The 21501-nt window shown below is 50.1% G+C and overlaps 1 protein-coding gene across 1 annotated transcript; it reads right to left on the reverse strand.

Annotated features, from left to right (window-relative positions):
* Positions 1 to 1065: 1065 nt before the first annotated feature.
* SF3A1 (splicing factor 3a subunit 1) lies at positions 1066 to 21486 on the reverse strand. The gene is made up of 16 exons (XM_028527316.2): positions 21259 to 21486; positions 18197 to 18318; positions 13415 to 13622; positions 12044 to 12301; positions 9962 to 10036; positions 9097 to 9247; positions 8570 to 8763; positions 7560 to 7677; positions 7104 to 7289; positions 6303 to 6424; positions 5952 to 6197; positions 4997 to 5204; positions 4393 to 4547; positions 2784 to 2885; positions 2385 to 2456; positions 1066 to 1575 (listed from the first exon to the last, which is right to left on the reverse strand). The coding sequence occupies exons 1-16, from the start codon at positions 21319 to 21321 to the stop codon at positions 1474 to 1476; spliced, it is 2382 nt and encodes a 793-aa protein (XP_028383117.1). The 5' UTR covers positions 21322 to 21486; the 3' UTR covers positions 1066 to 1473.
* Between the last annotated feature and the right edge of the window lie 15 nt (positions 21487 to 21501).

Raw genomic sequence — 21501 nt, forward strand, 5'->3', positions numbered from 1 at the left:
CCTGGAAAATGCAGGTAGCCTCAGAGCTGAGTCAGCCCCGGCTGACAGAGCGCCGAGACACAGGGACCTCGGTCCTACAACCAGAAGGACCTGAACTCAGCCAGGATGAAAATGAGCTTGGAGCACATTCTTCCAGAGCCTCCGGAGGGAATGCAGCTCAGCCAATGCTTTGATCTCGGCCTTGGGAGACCCAAAGCAGAGAACCCAGTCACGCCACGTCTGCGCTTTTTACAGACTGCAAGCTAATAAATAGGTGCTATTTTACAACAAACGACAGGAATACTCACATCAAGATTACATGAATTAAAATTGATAAAACAATGATGAAGTGCTTAAGACAGAAGGGAACTGGTTAAACTTTATAGTCCTTAGAATAGTTCATGGCCTTGGCAGAATTATGCATTTTTAAAATAAATACATTTTTTAAAAGGTTTTATTTTTAGAAAGAGGGGAAAGGAGGGAGAAACAGAGGGAGAGAAACATCGACCAATTGCGTCCTGTACTCGCCCTGACCAGGACATGAACCGGCAACCCAGGCACGTGCCCTGATCGATAATCAAACCAGCAACCTTTTGATTTGCAGGATGATGTCCAACCAACTGAGCCACAGTGGTCAGGGATAACTTTTTTAAAAACCCAAAAAACTCATCACGTCCCTGTGCTCACTCAGGGTAAGCCACCTGAGGTCAATGAGCCAATGTGGTGACGGGTGATTTCGGGCCTGCAGGAAGCTGCTACCCTTGAGCCTCATCTGCGTGTGTCTCATTGCTGTGCAGGGACCCAGGAACTGCATCTCACCCACCCTTGTTCTGGGGCAAGTTGATGACATCTGTATTAGTCTGTTAAACATACAGGGCTATGCCTTTAGAGAGTTTGAAAGTTTTAAAAGGACAATAAATGTACATCTTTTCAAGAAAGATTCATGAAGGACTTGGTGTCAATAAGTTAGTTCACAGCCAGCATCCCCCAGAGCAGAAGAGGCCCAAGGTACTATGCCGTGCTCCCCCTGCCTCAAGCGTGAACAGGGTGCAGGTGGCCAAGAGATAAGTCTTATGACACTGACTGCACAAGAAGGGTCCAACAGGTTTATTAGACAGCCTGTGGCAAGATACAAAATGATTAATGACGACAACAAGCATATTCTATCAGGTAAGTGCCAATCGGCACTATGATACTATCCCACAGAACATCCCTGGGTTCACATTTCCTAACGGGCTGCTGGAAGAAATGAATCCAGTGCTCGAAAATAAAGGAATTCCAGAGACCACTGGGGAGGAGAGTGGTGTGGGAAGCCCTCTCTTAACTAATGTGGGAAGGGGGTAGGGGGAGAAAACTGCAGGACAATTTGAATTTCCAAACTAAGAAAGAGGGAAACAAATGTACAAGGCAAGGTCTCCTGGCTCTGGGACAGGGGGTGGGGGACAGGAGAGGCAAAACGGCAGTGGCTGGGACCTGACAGCAGGTTCCTCTCTTCTACTTCTTCCTCCCGCCTCTCTCCTTGAGGGCCAGGTGGATGATGGCACCATTGGCCATGTTGTAGTAAGCCAGTGAGTTGGAATCCTTGATGAAAATGCCCTGGAAAACAGACAGTGTGTCTTAGCACAGGTTGATTTGGCCTGGAGCATACTGTGCAGACTCACTCCCAATGTCCATTCACTCTGAACTTAGTGAACAAAGGCCTGAAGGAAGGCTGGGGACAAGTGGCGAGGGGTGGGGGGAGAGGGGAGGGCAGAGCAGTGCAGGCACAGGACAGGATTGAATGTCTCTGGTTCCTCCCAGAATGCTTTGCTTTTCCTTCCTTCCTACCAGGTCATGCTCTTCCCTTTTGTCAGTGCTCCAAAAAGTTGGCCCTGACCAATCCCACAGAATTTTAAATTGCAAGACCTTTAGAGATCAACTGGTCCAACAGCCTCATTTACAGAGCAAAAAAGCTGAGGCCCAGAGTGGGAATCTGTCAAAGTCCACAAGTGGGAGAATATAGCGGCCCTGTGAGACCTGGTGAGCACCAGGCTGAGCTGGACTATCACCTCTGTGTCCATGCACAAAGCCAGACTACTTGAGACCACTGGCTGTGATGGCTCCGCCACTAGACCAGAAACCCACCAGAACATGCCCAATACTTGACCCCAGAGTCCACCCCAGTCATTGAGGCAGATAGTGCTTTGGACCCCACACAATACTATATACTATGACTCTTCCATTCCAGGGCCTCACTCTGTCAAGCTAACCTGCCCCAGTACTCCCAGTCAGCACCATCCTTTCTAGGATGTACTCAGATGGCCATATTCAGGCATCTTCCCACTCCTTTCATTCCACTGAGGATTTGGCTTCTGAGACAGCACAGGTGTTGAGTCCCAAGAGGCAGGACCAGACACCTGACTCACCTCATACTGCAGCTTCTGTTTTCCTGCAGGCATGCCCGTGGCTTCGTGAATCTTCACCTTGATAACAGAGACCTGTAGGACCAAGGAGAGGTCAGTCACACCCTTGCTAAGGTCAGCTTAAAGAAGCTGACCTGTTCTGGCTGTTGTGGCTCAGTGGATTGAGCGCTGACTGAAGGGTTGCCGGTTCAATTCCCAGTCAGGGCACATGCCTAGATTGTGTGCTGGGTCCCCAGTTTGGGGGTGTGTGAGAGGCAACCAGATCAATGTATCTCTTACACATCCATGTTTCTTTCCCTCTCTTTCCCCCTCCCTTCCCCTCTAAGAATAAATAATTTTTTTAAAAAAGAAAAAAGCAGCAACTGCCCCCTGACCCTTTGGTTCCCCTGCAGCAACGCATACCTGGTCTGTGAGTGGGAGGGTGAAGACCAGCACCTGTCCATTCAGTTTCCATTCCGTCTTATCCTGCATGTTGGGCACCTGGACTTTGATGGACACTGGACCCTGCAAAACAGGAGGTGGCCGTTATGCCTGGGATCCCTGCGCCCGTCAGGAACGATGCTCTCCTATTCCCGGGCCAGTCTAGACAATGTCACCTCTCCATCTGGGCTCCTGGACTCTGGCCCCTGCTTCACTACTGATGCAACTTGTGACACAGTACAAGATTTGGTTTCTCTCCTTTACCACGACCTCTACTCTGCCTCCTGCTGTGCCTGGAGCTGGAGAAGTGACCTGAAAATGCTCTGCAAATCCCAAGAATCACCACAGGGAAAAAGAATATGAGCAGTGAGGTCAGAAGACTTGGGTTCCCAACTCAGCTCCCCTGCTAACCAGGGCTCTTTGAGCCTCAGTGCCATGTCTGAAACACAGCTGATCACAACCACAGCACTGCACTACACTACACTACTGTGAGCACTAAATGGGCAAGAGCCCGTACAGTGTTAGCTCTACTCTGGCACCGGAGTACCAAAGAGATGGGAAACGCTATCAGAAAACAACGGAAGAAAAAACAGATTCGGTCGACTGCATCAGGGAGTGCATTCCCCACTGTAGCCTAACAGCGTCCCCAGGGACTGGTGGTGCCAAGGTTCTCACCTCTCCGTATTTCTAGCACCCCAACAGGACCCCCACAAAGGTAGGGATGGCTCCTAAGGTGAAGGCCACAAAGAAATTAGGGCCAGGATTTTCTCTAGGGCAGCAATTTTCAGCCAGTGTGCCAAAAGAATTTTTAAAACAAGCAATTCCTGTCTAGCTAGTCAGGAGCACTGTCCTCTTTTACTTTAGACTGTCAAATTAAAAAAATGACAACAGCTGGCCCTGGCTGGCATAGCTCAGTGGATTGAGCGCGGGTTGCGAACCAGGCATCGCAGGTTCCATTCCCAGTCAGGGCACATGCCTGGGTTGCAGGCCACAGCTTCCAGCAACCACATTGATGTTTCCCTCCCTCTTTCTCTCCCCCCCCCACTTCCCTCTCTAAAAATAAATAAAATCTTAAGAAAAAAAATGAACTCAAGGGTGCATATATTCTAAAAAAAAAAAAACAACAACAAAAAAACAAAAGACAATAGCTAATACAACAACAGCTGTCCAGTGTGAAAGAATCAAAATTATACCTATTTTTCTGTCAGACTGGCAAAAAATATACTTTTTGGTGTGCTAAGGAATTTTAGTAACTAGTGTATGTGGGTCATGAGATGAAAAATGTTGCAAGTCGCAGCTCTAGGGTCTAGGGTCCCTTTCACACCCAAGTCCCGCTGCCTGAATAGCCGGGTCTCCCTGCTGGCCTCTACCACGGCTCACACTGGGGACCACCACTGCTGTCTGCTCCTCCAACCGCTGACCCCATACCTAGTATGTGCTCAGAAGCCCACCCAGGCCTCTACTGGCTGACCTAGGTCATGGAAGCCAAAACTGCAGGAACAGAAAAGGGCAGGCCAGGGAGTGCTTGAGGCGGGACTGGACTCCCCAGCCACATGCTGCAGGCCACAGGGAGCACTTTGGGATCACATACTTTGTTTCTGCGAAGGAACTCTTCCTCGGGCATGAGGCTATCCTCCGTCTTCAGTTTCTTGGAGGCAGGTTCATCTTCCATGGGAGGCGGAGGGTGGACAGGGGGCATTGGGGCTGGAGCTGGGACAGGTGCCACAGGTGGAGCGGGCACAAAGGCTGGAAGGACAGGAATACGCAGCTGTGTGAGTGGGGGAAGGGGCCCAGGGATAAGGGCTGGTGAGAGGTGAAAAGGGAGATTGCAAAGGTTTACTCTTTCTCCCAGAGGTAGGAAGGGCCGCTCCTTGCTGTGTCTGGCAGCCAGCCAGTTCCCTAGCAAGCGATCTAGGAGGTTGCCCAAAATGGGCAGCAGGGGACTAGAAGAGGGGCAGGACTGACGGATGGAGTGGGTGCCTGCTGACAGGAAGCACTGTCAGGCCTCCGCACCTGCCTGGGGCCTGACTCCTCTGGGTGCACACACCCAGCTCTGCCAAATCAGCCTTCCTCTCCAGGAACCGTGGCTCCCCGTGGCTCTCCAAGCTCAGGGATCCCTCACACGGGGAAGCCATGGCTCTCCTCTGGGCTAGGCCCCCAGCTGCAGCTAGCACTACAGCATGAGGGACACTGACCTGTTGGCACAATCATGGGGGGCGGGCGGGGTGCCATAATAGGAGGCGCTGAAGGAGGCATGGGCACCACGTTGATCCTGGGCGCGTGGATGATCGGCGGCATGGGAGCGATCACCGAGCCCGGGGGCAGTCGGACCACGGAAGCCATCGGGGGCCGGGGCATGACGGGTACTGCGGACACAACTGTGGTACGGACAGGAGGTGGCATCTGTGGGAGAGAAAGGACCCAGAGGTCATAGGAAGCCAAGGCTGGACTCACGGTTGGCAATTGGTCACCTGTAGACTCTGAGGATGGGGCTGGCCCTGACTGGTATGATTCAGTGTGTTGGGTGTTGCCCCACAAAGCAAAATGTCGCCAGTTCAATTCCAGTCAGGGTACACGCCAGGGTTGCAGGTCAGGTCCCTGGTTGAGGGCATGTGAGAAGCAACTGATATTTCTTTCCCTCTTTTTCTCCCCTCACCAAAATTAATAAATAAATTAAAATCTTAAAAAAAAAAAAAAGGAGGGAGCTAGACAGTTCCAACTCAGCCCCCTGGGGTTGAGACTACAGCTTCACCCCCGTCTGACAGGAACGTTGCTGAGACACGCCCAGGGTGACACTCTTTACACTTGGGACTCAACCAGATGCTAATGGCAGATACTGAAAGAGCCACTGAAGAGGCTGACCCTGACTTAGCCTCCTAGAGCCATCAGTCCTCAAAGACCCATTAAGCCTCGCAGTCCTCCCCTGCCCCAAGCCTGCTTTAACATCTACCACTTGCCTCCCTCCCTGCCCCATCCTCCCACACAGTCAGAAGGTCAAGCTAGAGAGGTCCTTCCCATTAAAGAGTTCTTTCTGTTTGACCCATTCGGCACTCGGGCCCTGCTATAAGGCAGCTGCTCTTCTTACCCACTAGTGTCCAACCCCAAGGACCGCGCTCTAAAAGATCAGTGACAAGGTAGCTGTTGGCTTACTGTCGGAGGCCGGGGCACCGAGGTGATGGGTGGGGCCGAGCTGGGAATATTGGTGGCTGAAGATGGAGGTGGTGGCTGCTGGGGGATTTCATTGGGCTTGCTGGGGCCAATCTTCTCTTTTGTATCATCTTCCGGCACCAGGCCCTTGGCCTTGTGGATGGCCTCGATCTGCTCCTGGAGGGTGATATTGGCCTGGGCGGCCTGCTGGGTTCGAGCCATGCTGCCTGAGTGACCATCCCAGGTCACCTGAAAGGGAAAGCAAAGCCACAGCTTGTCAGGGCTCCTGAAACTGAGCCCAATGTGGGAGTCTGAGGGTCGGAAAGGCATTATTAGGACATATCCAAACTGCACCTTTTCTTCTGGCTTCTGGATCTCCTCCTCGCCAATCTTCTTACCGATGGCTGTCTCCTCCACACCGAAGATGTCAGTACGCCGCTCGGCCAACTGTTTCAAGCTACTCTCGATATCCAGCCCTGGATATGGTCAGAGTGGAGACAAGGAACGAGAGGGAATCGAAACCAGGTGCCCTTCCAACAAGGCAGCAGCTCTCCTGGGGTAGGGTGGAAGAGGCTGGTCCCATGGGACAAGGCTCACTCTGAATCCCAACTCAGCGTGCCCATCCTCTGAGCCTGAGGAAGGTCACCCAATCGGCACTAAATAAGCCTGTAAACCACAGCTTGTCCAACCCCTTGACTTATGAAAGGCAACTGAGAGGACAGGGTCACATGAGGGGCAAGCAGCAGGGTCAGGACTAAAAGTCCGGTCTCCTGCCTCTGGGGCAGTTTCCCACCTTATGGGCTGCTTCTCTCGCAGCAGTCCCGGGACCACAGTGCCGGGTCTCATTTCCAGGTGCTCGCTGGAGCGCCCCTCCCAGCTATATTCAGACCTGGCTCTGTGACTCAATGTGCACACGCCATCCTTGCCAGGCGCCTGCCTTTGAGAGTCTACAGAGTCATTCTGGAAAACGGGGAGTTCTCTGTAGCTGTACTGACAGGCTGTACTTATCCTCAAAAGCTTTTGCTGACCTCAATCGTTGCTTTCTATGTTTGTGTAAGACAACTTAACTGTAGTTTAGAGATTCCCGTGGGCCAAAGTGAGTCAGGGCTGAGTCAGAGAAGGGGTGTGGACTGGGTGGTGGAACCCCCACCTCACCTGGAGCGTACACCTCATCGTCACTCTGCTTCTCACGGATGGAGCGATCTCGCTGCTCCAGCCAGCGGGGGTCGAGAAGCCCAATGCGCATGTGTTCCTGCATTTTGCTGGCAGGGATCTTCTCTCCCGTGATGGGGGACACAAGATACTCATCCGGAGCAGGCGCTGGAGGCAGGGGCTTGGAAGCTGAAAGGAAACAGAGATGTCTGAGTGAGAACACAGGGGGATAGCGTAGATTAACAGGTGCTGTTTCATTTGCACGTCATTCACTCAAGTACATCCGTTCAGTGCCACACTCTATCTGGAGGTGGGCAAGTTGTCAGGGCACCAGAGATGACTGTGTCCTATTCCCCACTGCAAGGCTTGGGACAAAAGGTGACCAATACCTTTAACAAGCCGCCTCGAGCCATACTAAAAATGGACAGGAACACATGGGAGAAGGAAAGCAGACCCTACCTTTGGGGTCGTAGTCCTTCCGGACAATGACCTGGTCTGGAGTCGGGGGCAGAGGAGGCGGCATGGGTGTCTCTGGGGGTGGGGGCACTTTTTGCCCTTCTTCTTCATCATCTGAACCCTGAAAAGCAAAGCAGTGGCAGGACTCAGAGAGGGGCCGAGAAGCCACCACCTCTCTGCCGCTGCACCCTGGTGGCTCTCAGGGTGGCAAGCTGCCCAGGGCCCTGCCTGCCAGCGTCCATGTGCTAAGCCTCCCCGGGCAGCCGAGGCCAGCCGGCAGCCAGCCAGGCCACTTCCTCACAGCATGAATGGGAACGCTAGGGGCTGTGGTGCTAACACTCCGCCCAGGCATTTCCAGCAGCTGGCACCAGGCTGTCCCAGGAGGCCAAGGGCATTTAACATGCCAGGGAGGGGTGCGGGGAGCAAGTTGGCGCTTAATGGTTGCTGCTCATGGAGTAATGCTGGGAGGGAGAGAAAAAGTCAATTCCCACAGACACAGGGGCCTTTCTTCTCGGGCTGCACACAAATTCTTTCCGAGGGGAGGAGAATAGCTTGGCTGTGGGGCCTCTATGCCTGCTTGGAAGGCCTGGCTCAAAGAGGGCAGAGGTGGCCAAAAAGAAGCACAGGCTACACTTAGAAAAGCTCTGGGAACTGCTGATCATTTGGGCCTCAGCTCAAACGCATCAAGGCCTGAGGTATAGAGGGTTCCCTAACTGGGAGCTGGCGGGGGGATGGTGGGGAACAGGGCCTCTGGGCAAAGGGGCAAAGTCAGAGAACAGGGCGGGCACAGCTTTCAGACCCTTGCTTGTGAATGAATCTTTGTTGCCCAAGCTGGAGAGAGGCCCTGCGCTGCCTGGGTTTGGGCAGCTGCTCGGTCAGGATGCCTCAGGCAGGACCCACGCCTCCCTTCGGGGGTCACAAGGGAGCTGGATCTCTGACTCTGGTGGACAGCACCCCCACATCCTCAGGCTCCGGGGGGAAAGGTCGACCCGCAGGCCTTCCCAGGGACATACCTCATCCATGTCTTGCACCTGGGTATCCTGGTCCAGCTGGGAAGGAGGCTCCTCTGCTTTCTCCTGCTTCTCATCCTCTTCATCAGACTCGACCTCCATCTCGACCTCCTCACTCTCCCCAAATTTCTCATAGCGCTCCTGAATGAGGATTCGAGCCCCCAGCTCCTCCGGGGTGGTAGGGGGAGGGAAGTTCCCTGGGTGAGGGTGAGCCAGAGTCAAAGGGAGGCCGCCTCCACAGACGCTCCTTGTCCTAGGCCCACCCATCTACTCCCTGCACACTGTGAGCTGCCCGAGCGCTGGGGCTGATTCCTCTCCTATCCCCAGAGGCCCACCCGAGGTCTGATACAGGAAGTACTTGTTGATGTTTAACTGGGACCATGTCACAGAACTGAAGTCTTCTGGAAGCAGAGATGAAACGGACACTGACAAAGGCCCCTGAGGCATTCTGCTGTTCTGTGGAACACCTGTGCGAGCTCTCCCAGGACGGCTCTGAACTCCCGGCTCCCCATTGGGAGTCACTGACCTACCTTGCTCATTGGGCTGGAAGTCCACTGTTTCCACCACAACAAAATCATGCCAGTCAATCTGCGCATAGGCCACTCGCTCCTTCTCCTTCTCCTCCTCTTCCTTCTTCCTCTCACGCTCCTGGAACTTGGCCCACTCCACTCGGTAACACACCTGAGGAGATGGAAAACAGCAAGGTGCTCAGCCGAATCAGGGTCTGCTCCTGGTAAGGATGTTACCTCTAAGGCCTTCACTAAAGCCAGCAGCTCCTCCAGAATAGAAAGGCTGTTCTGCCTACAAAGGGGAACTGCATAAAGGAAACTATGAATATATTTGTATCTATTTTCAGCCAGGCCCAGAGTTTGGACAGGGTGAAAATTCTGAAAGCCACAGACACCTTCTGCCTGGGCCCCAAGGCCAGCCGTTTGTTATAACCTCAGATTTTTGCTTGAGTTGGCAAGGGGCCATGTTCGCAGAGTAGCTAACTACCGCCCAGGAAGTCCACATGACAACCGAGAGCCCACAAGAGAAGTGGCAGTCTGAGAGCCTGAGAAACAAGACCCCATGCAGCCACCCAGAACAGCTAGTGCCAATATGCCCTCTGTCCTCAACTCTGAAGACCTGGGGCTTCCAAAGGCATCTGCTTCAGGAGTGGGCTGCTAATGAGGGTAGAAAAGAGGAAGACCTAGTGAGGCTGAGAGCAGAGCAGAGAGTTAGAGAGCACAGAACCCCGGTTTCTTTGGCCTTTGTAGCCATAAGGCCTCTCTTTCCACCACTGCGCCTGGAACATAGCAAGGTACCATCTTAGGGATTATTTACAAATGTGAAACAGAACCCAGCATAACTTGCACTGATTATACATAGCTGGTTATAAGAAATTGGGTTTACCTGGTCCAAAACTTCTCGGGGGTTCTCGGCTTCTTTCTTGAGCTTTGCAAATAAGCCTTTGGGCGGAATCAAGATCTGAAACACAGAAGTCGTCAGTGCAACTGTCAGTGCAGCACAGCATGGAACAGAGAGGCAGCCTTCCCGGGCCCGTGGAAAGGCACGGAAGGGAGAGCATGGGATTCTGGGTCCCACTCGCAGCTCCACTCGGCTGTGTGACTCTGAGCAAGCTGCTTAACCTCTGTAACTTGGTTTCCTTCTACAAAATGGTGATATCACCACTTGAGTGGCACCACCATTTAAAAGGTTGCTGTAAGAATTAGCAGTTAAGCATGCAAAACCACAGGCTGAACATGCAACACACAGTTGGTATGTGATGGCTGCTTTCAGTGTATGGACCTGCTCCTTCCTTCTGCACATGCTACCAGGCCTCCCCTGACCACCCCATTTTAAGACAACAGCCCACTGACCCCACCTCCCTACATTCCCATCCCCTGCTTTCTTTTTCTCCACAGTATTTATCCCCATCTGACACACACTGAGATTGCACTCGCTTGTCACCTCCTCAAAAGACTAGAAAACTCCACAAAGACAGATTTCTGTCTTTTTTTCACTATTGTTTCTCAAATACCTAGAACAGTGTCTGACACACAATGTGTGTATTTGCTGGCTCTTCTCAAAATAGCCCGTCATTCCAACCCTAACATTCCAGCCCTAACATGACCTATTATCACTCATAAAGTGGCTCAGCCTCGCCCCATCCTCCCTGTATTGCCACCCCAGTAACTGATCTGCTCCTAGGGTCCCTATGGGTAGAGATAGACACCAGTGCCCTCAAATTACAGCACTAAATGTCCACACCCAAGTTCTGAGGGAGAAGGCACAGGAAAATAAAGAATAAGAAGAGATCTGGGGACCTTTAACCCCAGAAGCAGTCCACTAGGCGATATTAACCCAGGGCTCACTTAAAATTGATTCTATATAATTACAGTAGTCCTCTGGCTCTGGACCTTCAATGATTGTTATTTGAGCTACTAACTTCTGGATATGGTCTTTTTCTAAACACACATATTTTTGTAATTCTTTCTACTTATACAGAGTGAGTTAAGTTACAGGAAATCATTGTGAGTCCTTTAAAGTCAGATCTTTTAACATATTATTTCCAGATATCAAGAACAGATGTCCCCCCCCAAAAAAACCCGTACCATAGGAAAATGTGTACCAGTGTACACATCAACAATATGATCATTTTAAATGCCAGCACTGACTTGCCCAGATTCTTGATTGCAACAATGCAGTATGATAATTAAGCTCTTAGGGTCTGAAGTAAAAATGCCAGCTCTGTGACCTAGTAGCTGCGTGATGCTGCCCAAGTGAACGTCTCTGCACCTCAGGTTCCTCTTCTGTACAATGAGTATAATAACAATGGCTACCTTATAGGTTATTAGGGATTAAATGAGATGCTGCATGTGTAAGCACTTAAATACTAGCTACATTATGTTACATTGTTTCCCAATACCTACTTAAAGAATATTTCTAATTCAAGTATTGTACATTTTAGGGTGAAAAGTAACTAGTTTCAGAAACAAATGTTGGATTAAATTTCACTGTAGCTACTTATTAGCTGAGAGGCCATGAATAAGTGACTTCGCCTTTCTGAGCCTATTCCTGCTTTTGAAAAAGGGGGGAAACACCTCAAGGGTTCTTGTGAGGATTAATTTGGGTAGTAAGAGATAATTGTGAAGGCCTGGTTTCCTTCTCAGGCCCCATGTTAGGAACCTGAAAATTTAAATGCACTTAAAAGCAGCTAGCACCACTTGGCCCGCCTGTCACACAGCAGGCATTCCCCCAATGGCAGTTATCAATCACACATTTCATTTCCCTTTACAAACGGCAGCCAATGCTGCATTTAAAAGGGGAAACTGAGTAGAAACCAAGATTTCACATAGAAATGACATTCTAACATCCACCTAGGGGCACCACAGAGGAACACTGTCCTTGTAGACAGTGAGTGGATGGAATGATTATGGTAAAATGCCTTCCTTCCCTGGGCCCAGCACCCCGGCCCCCACCCCGACCAGGCACCTTGGTATACTGTTCCACCAGCTTCGTGAAGTAGTTGAAGAGGCTGTGCTGTGGGCGGAGGAAGTCAAACTGGTAGTTGCGCTGCTCTTTCTGCATCAGCTGGGTCAGAAACTGGCGCCCATTCCTGGCCACAAACTGAGCCGTCAGCTTCACCACGTCCAGGTCAAAGGCTGAGATGGAGGGGGGATCTGCGATGAACTCAAACTCAGGAGGGGGCTCTTTGGGTACGATGGTCTCTTGGATCACCTGGGCTTGGACCTACGATGCAGAAGGTGTGTGAGGCAAGAGCTGCAGGAGTGGCCTGGCTCCAGAGAGGGGCTCTGTGACTCTGCTAATGATGTGTACCACACTGGCACATGGTGGGCGAGAATCCCAACTCATATGAGCAGCGATATTTCTTGGCCAACTGTGGCCTCAACCACCTGAAAGGCTTCCGGTGAGATCCATGCCCTTCTGCATCTCTGCTGCTGCCCAGAAATCGAAGGCCAAAACTGGGTAGCAGGAGATCTGAGAGGAATACGGCTTCTGAAATCCCAACCAAGGGGGCCAGAGGATGCAGTGGGCCTTCTGAGTGCACAGGGGGCCTCACCGGATGAAGGGCTAACACGCCTGTTACCTCACCTGGCCTCCACATGAACCATGAGGTGCAGCGAACAGGCCCCGAGAATCCTTTTTATAGATGAGGACACTGAAGTAGCCTGAGGCCGTGGGAGTGGTGAATTGCAATGCAAAGTCCCAAAACCCACGTCGACCTTTACTTCCCATTGTAAAATGAGGAGCGGCCTTTGCCACCATGGTCCCGGGACAGAGTAAAGAAAAGGGACCAGTCCAGGTCTACAAGGGAAGCAAAATGTGCCTGCCCTTCCTGTCCTCATTGACAACCCTAACTGTCCCTAGTGCTGGGCCTAGTGCTGAGGGGTATCAGGGCAGGCCAGACAAAGAGGACCCGGGGAATGTGAGACAGAATGATAGCAGAAGGAAGGACCACAAGACTTGGCAAGGCAAAGAGAGGGGGCTGAGAGCATGGACTTTTAAAGTAAATCCCATTTCCCTGAGCCTCAGATTCCCCATCTGTAAAATGATCACTCTCCTGGCCTCCTCATGCAGCCCCTGTGAGGTGCCAATGAAGCAGCCCTCAAAGCACGGAGCACACAGCTTGACAAGCAGTGCTAAAAAGATGCCAAATGTCAGCAAGACTTTGCTATCTGAGCCTCAGCATCTGCTTCTGTAACATGGGAATAAAAACCTCACGTCTCTCCTTGGGGCGTGTGCAGTCTGGAGAGCAAAGTTCATCATCCTCCCCTCCCACCCAGTCCTGGCCGGCCTCTCCCTCTCAGGCCTGGGGAAGTGAGGGGAGGGACTGGCTCTAACCTTCTGAGGCAGCTGCTGCTGGGTTGCTTGCTGCTGCTGCTGCATGACCTTGGGGATGGCGGCCGAGGGCTCCTGAGCCTTCCCCTCCTTGAACTCGCTGACCTTGTGGCGGTAGTAAGCATGGTAAGGGTCGTTGGGGTTCAGGAAGTTGAACTTGGGGTTGTTGATCTCATTCTGTCGTATCCTAGCTTCAAATTCAGGTCCATTTCTAGAAGGAGGAAAACAAAATTAACACTACGACCCCTACAACTGCTGAGACCCAGAAGTTTAAGCGACCTTCTTGCCCCACCCATTGCTCAAACAGTCCATTTCTCAGCACAGCAGAGGTCTTCCTCGAGACTCCTGCTACCAGCAGCCAGTGCCATCTGCCTCCTCTGGACTGACCCAGGCCTCCTCTACCAAAGGTCTCCCCGACTTCATCACTCCTGCAGCTCATCCTGCCAGCCTCGCCATTTCCAAAACACCACCTGAACTACTGCTTTAAAAAAATATTTATTTACTTTAAAAAATGTACTTACAAAGGAAGACATATATTACTACTTCAAATAAAAATCAGCATGGTGACCTGGCTGGTGTGGCTCAGTGGACTGAGTGCTGGCTTGCAAACCAAAGGGTCGCTGGTTCGATTCCCAGTCAGGACATAAGCCTGGGTTGCAGGCCAGGTGCCCAGTAGGGGCTGTACAAGTGCAACCACACACTGATGTTTCTCCCCCTCCCTTCTCCTCTAAAAATGAATACGTAAAATCTTTTTAAAAATTAAAAATAAAACCCTTAATTAAAGAAAAAAACACTACTTAAAAAAATCAGTATGGCTTTACAAACAAAAAGCAGACTTAAAATTAAATACAATGAAAACAAAGTAATAGTATTGTTTAGCTGCAAGTTGCTATGACTGAGGCCAGTTCTCTTAGTTAAAAAGGGGGATTTACTGAGTGCTGGAGAGGTGTCACAGATATACTAGCACCAAACTGAGACTTTGTCCTCTGGGTAACAAGGAAGATTGAAAAAAACATGAAAATGTAGACAACTGTATTTATGCCTCATCTAAGTGCTGCCTAAAACCCCCCCATTACTGCTGGGTGAGGCCCAGGCAGGAAACGCTCCCCAAGGACGCAAGCCTGTGCTGCTGGGTAAGGCACACGCAGATGACGGGGGCAGTGTGAGCGGCCGGGAGGTCTGCCACCTCTCTCTGGACCCAGGGCAGTTTCCCCCACACACCCTATGTCCCCAGCTTGCATGCCTTTAATAACCTCAGAATAAAAAGGAAAAAAGTCTCTTTTTTTAGAACTCACTGACCTTGTATCGGTAGTAAGCCTCATAAGGGTCTTTGGGACTCTTTTTTAGAGTCCCAATAGCAATATTTAAGGTGTCACACACACACGGTGTGGCAAAAGTAGGTTTACAGTTGTTCATATGGAAGATAACACAATAATAAATAAAAACATAAAATTAAACCCTGTTTCACATACTCACAGCTGTATACCTACTTTGCCTCACCCTGCATGTAACACCTGTGTCGGTCAGAAAGCACACTAACTTTCAAGACACAAGATAAGAACACAGTCAAGTTTGGGGTTCACTGCGGAGCACCAAATTACCAAACTTTTCTTTGACTCGATTTCCCACGTGTAAAATGCGGCTACTACCATCTCTGTCTTGCAGTACTAAGAAGATCAAATTAGTTAAGGAGATGCAGTCTTCTCGAATCACACGGTGGCCTGCAAGTGAATGAGCAGTCACCCCTACACAATCAGAAGGGCCTTTCCGTAAACGTCAGAGACAGTCCTGCGCGTTAGGAGACGACTGCGGGGCTTCCATCGCTCGCGCAGCCAGAGCCGGCACTCAGAGGGGCCCTAGGCACACCAACGGGCAGCTCCAGGGGCTGCTGGGCAGCCAGGTTGCTCCGCTCTCCTCAGACTTCCACACCCTGGCCCTGTCAGTTGAAGATGGGGAGACAGACAGGGTACAGGCAAAGCGGTGCCCCAGGTTAGCCTCCATAACGACTGGTGCTGTGGTGGCGGCCAGCAGCATCCAGGCTAGCTCCCCCACACTCTGGTCACACTCTGTGGCATGACTAACACCATGAGGTCTCAATTTAACAGTGAATTAGTCCAACTAGAACCTCATGCTTGAGGAAGCATCATTTGTCCCACTCCTTAAACAATGCAAACTACACACAAGGAGAGTGAAGGCACACCTAAATATGCTAACCCTCGGTCACGACATCCAGCAAACGCCCAGGGCAGAAACCGCTGCTAGAAAGAGGGGGTCTGATTGTCTCCTCTATCGCTGCCTCTGAAGCCACAACCTCACCGCATCTGGGAACAATCTGAAACGCTGAAACAATGAAAAGGCAGCCGTGTTCATTCCCAGCTCTTCTGTTACTTTAAATTAGATGAATGTTAATTTTAGAATTGTATTCTCTCACACAAGGAATAGATTGCAACAGAAAAAGCCAGGATTCTGACTCAATCCCGCTGGAAGGACTTGTAAGGGTTATTTCCACTTCAGTTCCTTGACAGGAAAATGCAGAAAGGGAATAGCTAACCTGAATAGGAAAAAAACCCTCTTTTGAAAAACTATACTGGTTGATTATTACTGTATGTTCCGTCAATCACTATGTGTGGACCCTGAAGAAATGAAGCAGAGAGTCCTGCATCTTCGCTTCATTCCAGAGTGGGAGCTGACCTGTCCCTTCACTGTAACACCAAAAAAAAAAGCAAGTGCAGAAATTTTGGAAATGACTACAAGGCCATCATCGCAGCCAAAAATAGATGTAGAGTGCAGATGTACAGATTTATTTTTAAGGAAACTTGGATAGACTCTTATTTCTGTGGCAGAAGAAACTGGTAGAAAATTATTGGAAAGCTATTTGGCAAAATGTTTAAGAAGACTTCAAAAATTCTCTTTCAGCCAGTAATGCATCAGAATGTACCACACAATTTTATTCTAAGGAAACCATCTAAAAGGGAAAGAAAATGCTCGGAAACTTCCCCACAGCTGCATGTGCCAAATTGCAAGGTTGGAAACAATCTCCAAGGAAGAGAGAGAGGGCACGGCCAAGTCAAGGAAAGCCCGCTGCTGGGGCACGGTGCAGCCTCCCCAGAGAGGACCGCGCAGCGTCGGAGCACAAAGCAACATGGGAAAATGCCTACGACACAGCACAAAAGGGAAAAGCAGGATGTGAAAGTATCTCTGCTACTGTTACAAGGATCTGAAAAAGGATGCCAAGGGCCAGAAGGAAATAGGAAAAAGTGAAAACAGCTAGCAGAAACTATTCTGGTAGTAGATTGTGTTGATTCTTCCTCCAACACCCTTTTCCTATTTGTTGTTTTTAAAATATCAGGGGAAAAGGGGAAGCAGGAGTGTTGCTACGAGGCATTAAACATTTATCATAGATACAACACCTGCTGCCCTAAATCTGGCACGGCCTGATAACGTTCAATCAAGAGCAGAGTAATTTTAACCCAATACCCAGGTAAATCAAAGCCCTTGAAATGATGAGACAAAGCCACATGGCACCTGACACAGTAAAGGCAATAACCAGAGTAACCTCTTTCCGTATTTCATTAATTGGGAGGCTGGGAAAGGAATACATCTACTAAATGATGTATTACGATGGGGATGCAGCCTCAGAGGTCAAGGCATGGCCCCCTGGACAGCAAATGCCCTGAGTACAGCGGTCTGCTCAGGGCCAGCTACTGCCGCCATGAATGCAGTTGTCTAGTTTGTCAAGAGAAGACACAAATCCAGTTTCATTGTACAATCTCATTTTTAAAAACTGGCAACTTGCCTTGACTGTGGCGCTTAATTGGTTGGGCATCATTCTGTAAAGCAAAAGGTCGCCAGTTCGATTCCTGGTCAGAGCACATGTCTAGTCTGCGGGTTCGGTCCCCAGTGGGGGCGCATAGGAGAGGGCACCCACTGATGTTTCTCTCCCTCACTTTCTTCCTCTCCCTCTTGGAAGGAAGAAAGGAAGGAAGAAAATAAAAAAGTGACAACTAATTCGAGTTAAAAAAATATATTGCAAAGACAAACAAAAAGATCTGTAGGCTGGATGTGGCCTGCTGGCTGCCAAAGGAATACTTTAAATACCCTAACCTGGGAATGTGCTGACCTCTGGAGTCAAGTGGCCGTCAGGAAGATCCATCTGAGGGTGCGTGAGTGTGTATAAGCATGATGGGGGTGGGGACACAAGAGGAACTCTGCTGGTTTCAGAGCCATCTGAGACGACAGCTAACACCTGCATGATGTAACACCTGTGTTCAGTTCCATTCCTCATTCCCGCCTCACAACAACCCTGAGGTGGCATTTTATTCCTCTGCAGGAGGGTCACCTGAGGCTCTGGGGAATGCAGTCCTTGTACAATGAGAACGATCAACCCCCTTTTTTGTCCTCCTCGGGCAAACACTTCCCAGGCACTTCCTCATGCCTGTTTTGGAAGCACAGGTTCCTGGTGACCCTGGGGCTGGGTGTGACTCGCACGCTGCCATTGCCTTGCTACATTACAGATGCCAGTCCTGACCACTGCCCACCTCACTGCCATGCTGTGGTTTCAGATGAGCCAACTGGCCTACGCTGACAGCGCCTCTCCACTGTGGCCTCAGTGTCTCTGACAGGTGAACTAACTGCTCAGGTGACTTGTGCCTTCAAAGGTGCATTAACCGCTGATGCCACTCGAGCGCCAACCTAACAGCACCTCTTAAAACCCAGTGTTAACCTGTGTGCATTTAGGTGCTAAAATCCACCTATAAGCCACATGAGCACAAGTCGCTATGTTACCTGGCCACAAAGCTGGCAGTCTTGTCAACAATATTCCTGACCTCTGGAGGAGGGTAAATAATCCCCACCACTGGCTTGGAAGGGGCAGAATCCTCCTTTGAAGAGGCTTCTTCTTCTGTGGGCTGTAAAAAAGAAAAAGAAATACAGTGTTGAAGTTACTGGTTTGGGCTGGGCTCCCAAATCCACAGATTGAACCCTTCTAGGCTGCTACTGAGAGCATCGGACTCTCCCCCACAGACTTCCTTCGGGGTAGAGCCCTCTGCTCAAGAAGAGTGGTTCTCTTAACTGCACTGTGCCTGCCAGGGCCCCTCCTGGGGAATCAATAAAAAAGCAACTTTTCTGGCTCCACCAGCTGGATTGTGCCAGCGATGCTGAGGATATGCATTTTTACCAAGTGACTGGGAGATTCAGATACAGAGGATCTCTGACCACAGTCTGAGAAACCATGTTCCTGAACTCAGAAGGCCCCCACACCAAGGGATGTGCCCAGCGTGGGATATTTAGTTTGCCAAATAAAGACACAGAAAGCTCCTTGAGGGCAGCTCCTTTTGCCTTTAATGCCCTCTCCCTCTGCATCCATTCCATAGTCTTAACCACCACTCAGTGCTCAAATGCCTAGTGAAACTACACTGGAATACTCAGCATCAACTGCCCGGAAGTTCTAATATTCTTTCCTTACCAGTCTTCCTTTAGTAAACAAAGGGTCAAATCTCTCATCTTAGAAAAATAAAGTGTCTTCCTTGCCCTCCTGTTTTTTTCTGCTGCTGACTTCTCCCCCCACCTCCCTTCCTCTACGCCAGCTAAACATCCTGAGTTCTCTTGGCCTCCCCGTTCCCAGTTCCTCACCTCCCATCTGGTCCCAGTCCACTTCAAGTCCTATTGCCAAAGTCAAAAACAACTGCCGACAGCCAAGTACAGCAGTTATCTGGCTGTGTGATCAATGACCACTCCTTCACGAAACTCTCCACTCCTCCACTCCCGGGCCCCATTCTCGCCTGTCTTTTCTTCTTGCTCACCATTCCATTCAACTTTCCTTCCTCGTTTTTACCGCCTGCCCTAAAATGTTGGGCATCCCCAAAATGCTGTTCTTGGTTCTCTTCAGTGTTCACACTGTCCTCAGGCACTCACAACCACATCCTCCATTTCCTCTAGCACCTCTAGCCTAAATAATCCCATCCAAACTGACGTCCCAGATCGCTGTGTGTGCTGGAGCTCTAGATCAGTTGATTCCTAGGCACTTCGGTCAACTCTGACCTCTTTGATCATGAACGGCCAAACAGGCCAGAAACTTGGACCTCCTCCTCTTTCCACAGTCTCCAACTTCAGTGGCAATAACATTTATCAAACACAGAGTAGGTGCCATACACTTTTCTAAGCACTTTAAATATATTAGCTTTGATCAGAGCCCTATGGGGGAAGTACTTTAAATATCCCCATTTCACAGATAACAAGACTGAGGAATAGAGAGCTTAATTTGCCCAAATGGCAGCAGAACCAGATTTCTAACATGTCACCCTGGCCCACGCTGGCCGGAGAGCCTGTACTATCTGCCATTTTGTGACATGAGCTTATCATTAAACCCTCTGCCCCTGCACCCCAATCTAGCCAGACCCTCAACATCTTTTGAATACAGTGACTAATTCCCCATCCTTGTAGCCATTGTCCATATCACTGCCTACCTACCTGAATTTCTGAAACACAAGCGGTCATTATCCTGCTTAAAATCCTTCCTCTTCTCTCCATTGTCTACTAGGAAAAATCCAAATCCTCAGAATCGAATCTCCTGCTACCACTCCCCAGAACTATACTTCAGCCACACTATCTACCCGTGATCAGAAGCACCATCTCATTTCTCTCTTAGTGCCTTTCCATTTATTATCTGGTATCGCCTGGTTTATTTTCCCCAGTGGCTGGGAAAATACCGGGGCATAGAGACACTTAAATATTGTGGGACGGGTATGAACCTCCTCTGTCATGTTCTCCACTGTATTCTGAACCCAAAGCAGTGGTCAGCCTACAATATGTGCTCAGTGTTGGCTGAATGAATCAAGAATACTATTTCCTTCCCCAAATCACCTACCTGGGGAATTCCTATTCAACCTTCTAAAAGCTACTTACCTCTCACTCCCATTTGCTTCACCTACTTTGATCTCCCTTCCACCAGCAATGTTAATTACATTACTGTTTCCTTTATAAATGAAACCAAACTGCAAATGTTTACGTCTTCCCCCATTGGCTAATTACGATCTTTTTTAAAGGACTATATGGAACTATATTATTTAGAGTGATGGGGCAACACACATTTGTCAAATATACACACATACCTGCCTCCTTACTAGTCTATGAGCTAGCTCACTAAGGCAGTAGTTGAGCTAGTCATTCATTCCAGTAACAAGGGAGCCTGGCTCAGTGTCTGGCTTAGACCAAGCACCTAGTAGATGCAGAAGAATTAACATTCAAAGCTGTACCCTGCAGGCTGGGAAACTAGGCATTACTGGGCAAAGGCTGGGGGTCGGTGGGTGCAACTGCCACACAAAACCAGTACATAGGCTGGATCAATGTTTCTCAAACTTGAATGAAGCACCTTGGGATCCTTTAAAATGTAGACTCCTATTTGAAGATCTGGGGTGGAAACTCTGCATTCTTTCTTTTACATTTAATTTTATTTTTCAATTATAGTTTACATTCGATGTTATTTTGTATGAGTTTCAGGTGTACAGCATAGAGGTTAGATAATCACACACTTTACAAAGTATTGCCTCGATATTTCTACCTGGCACTATATACAGTCACTGCACTATTATTGGCTATTTCCTACGCTGTATTTTACAGAGACTCTACATTTCTAATAAACTCCCAGGTGATATTGATGCTGCTGGTCCACACACCACACTTTGAGAATCACCGTTCCCGGGAGCTCAACTCGCGACGAGAAGGCAGCGCACTGCCTCCTGGGACTTGCAGTCCCTCTAAGCCCTCCTAGTAGCCGCTTCTTGATGCAGAAGTGAGGCGCACCTAGGCCTACGATCGGGCTGCCGATCGGCGTAAAGGGGGCACGGTACCTGTTTGGGCTCGGTGGCCACGGGCGGCGGCGGAGGCACCGCCTGCACGGGTCCCGCCGGCATGACTGCGACGCTCAGGGCTGCCAGTCCGCCTCCGTGTAGGTGAGCGGTGCTGCGTCAAAGGAGTTTGCCTGCAGCGCTGGGACAGCAAGTCCGCAAGATGGCGGCAGCCGAACGAGCCGTCACCGTGGAGGCGAGGCTGACGCACTTCCAGGCCCCCCCCTTTTCCCAGACGTAACTTCC

Source organism: Phyllostomus discolor, chromosome 13 (assembly GCF_004126475.2).
Source record: "Phyllostomus discolor isolate MPI-MPIP mPhyDis1 chromosome 13, mPhyDis1.pri.v3, whole genome shotgun sequence".
NCBI lineage: Eukaryota > Metazoa > Chordata > Mammalia > Chiroptera > Phyllostomidae > Phyllostomus > Phyllostomus discolor.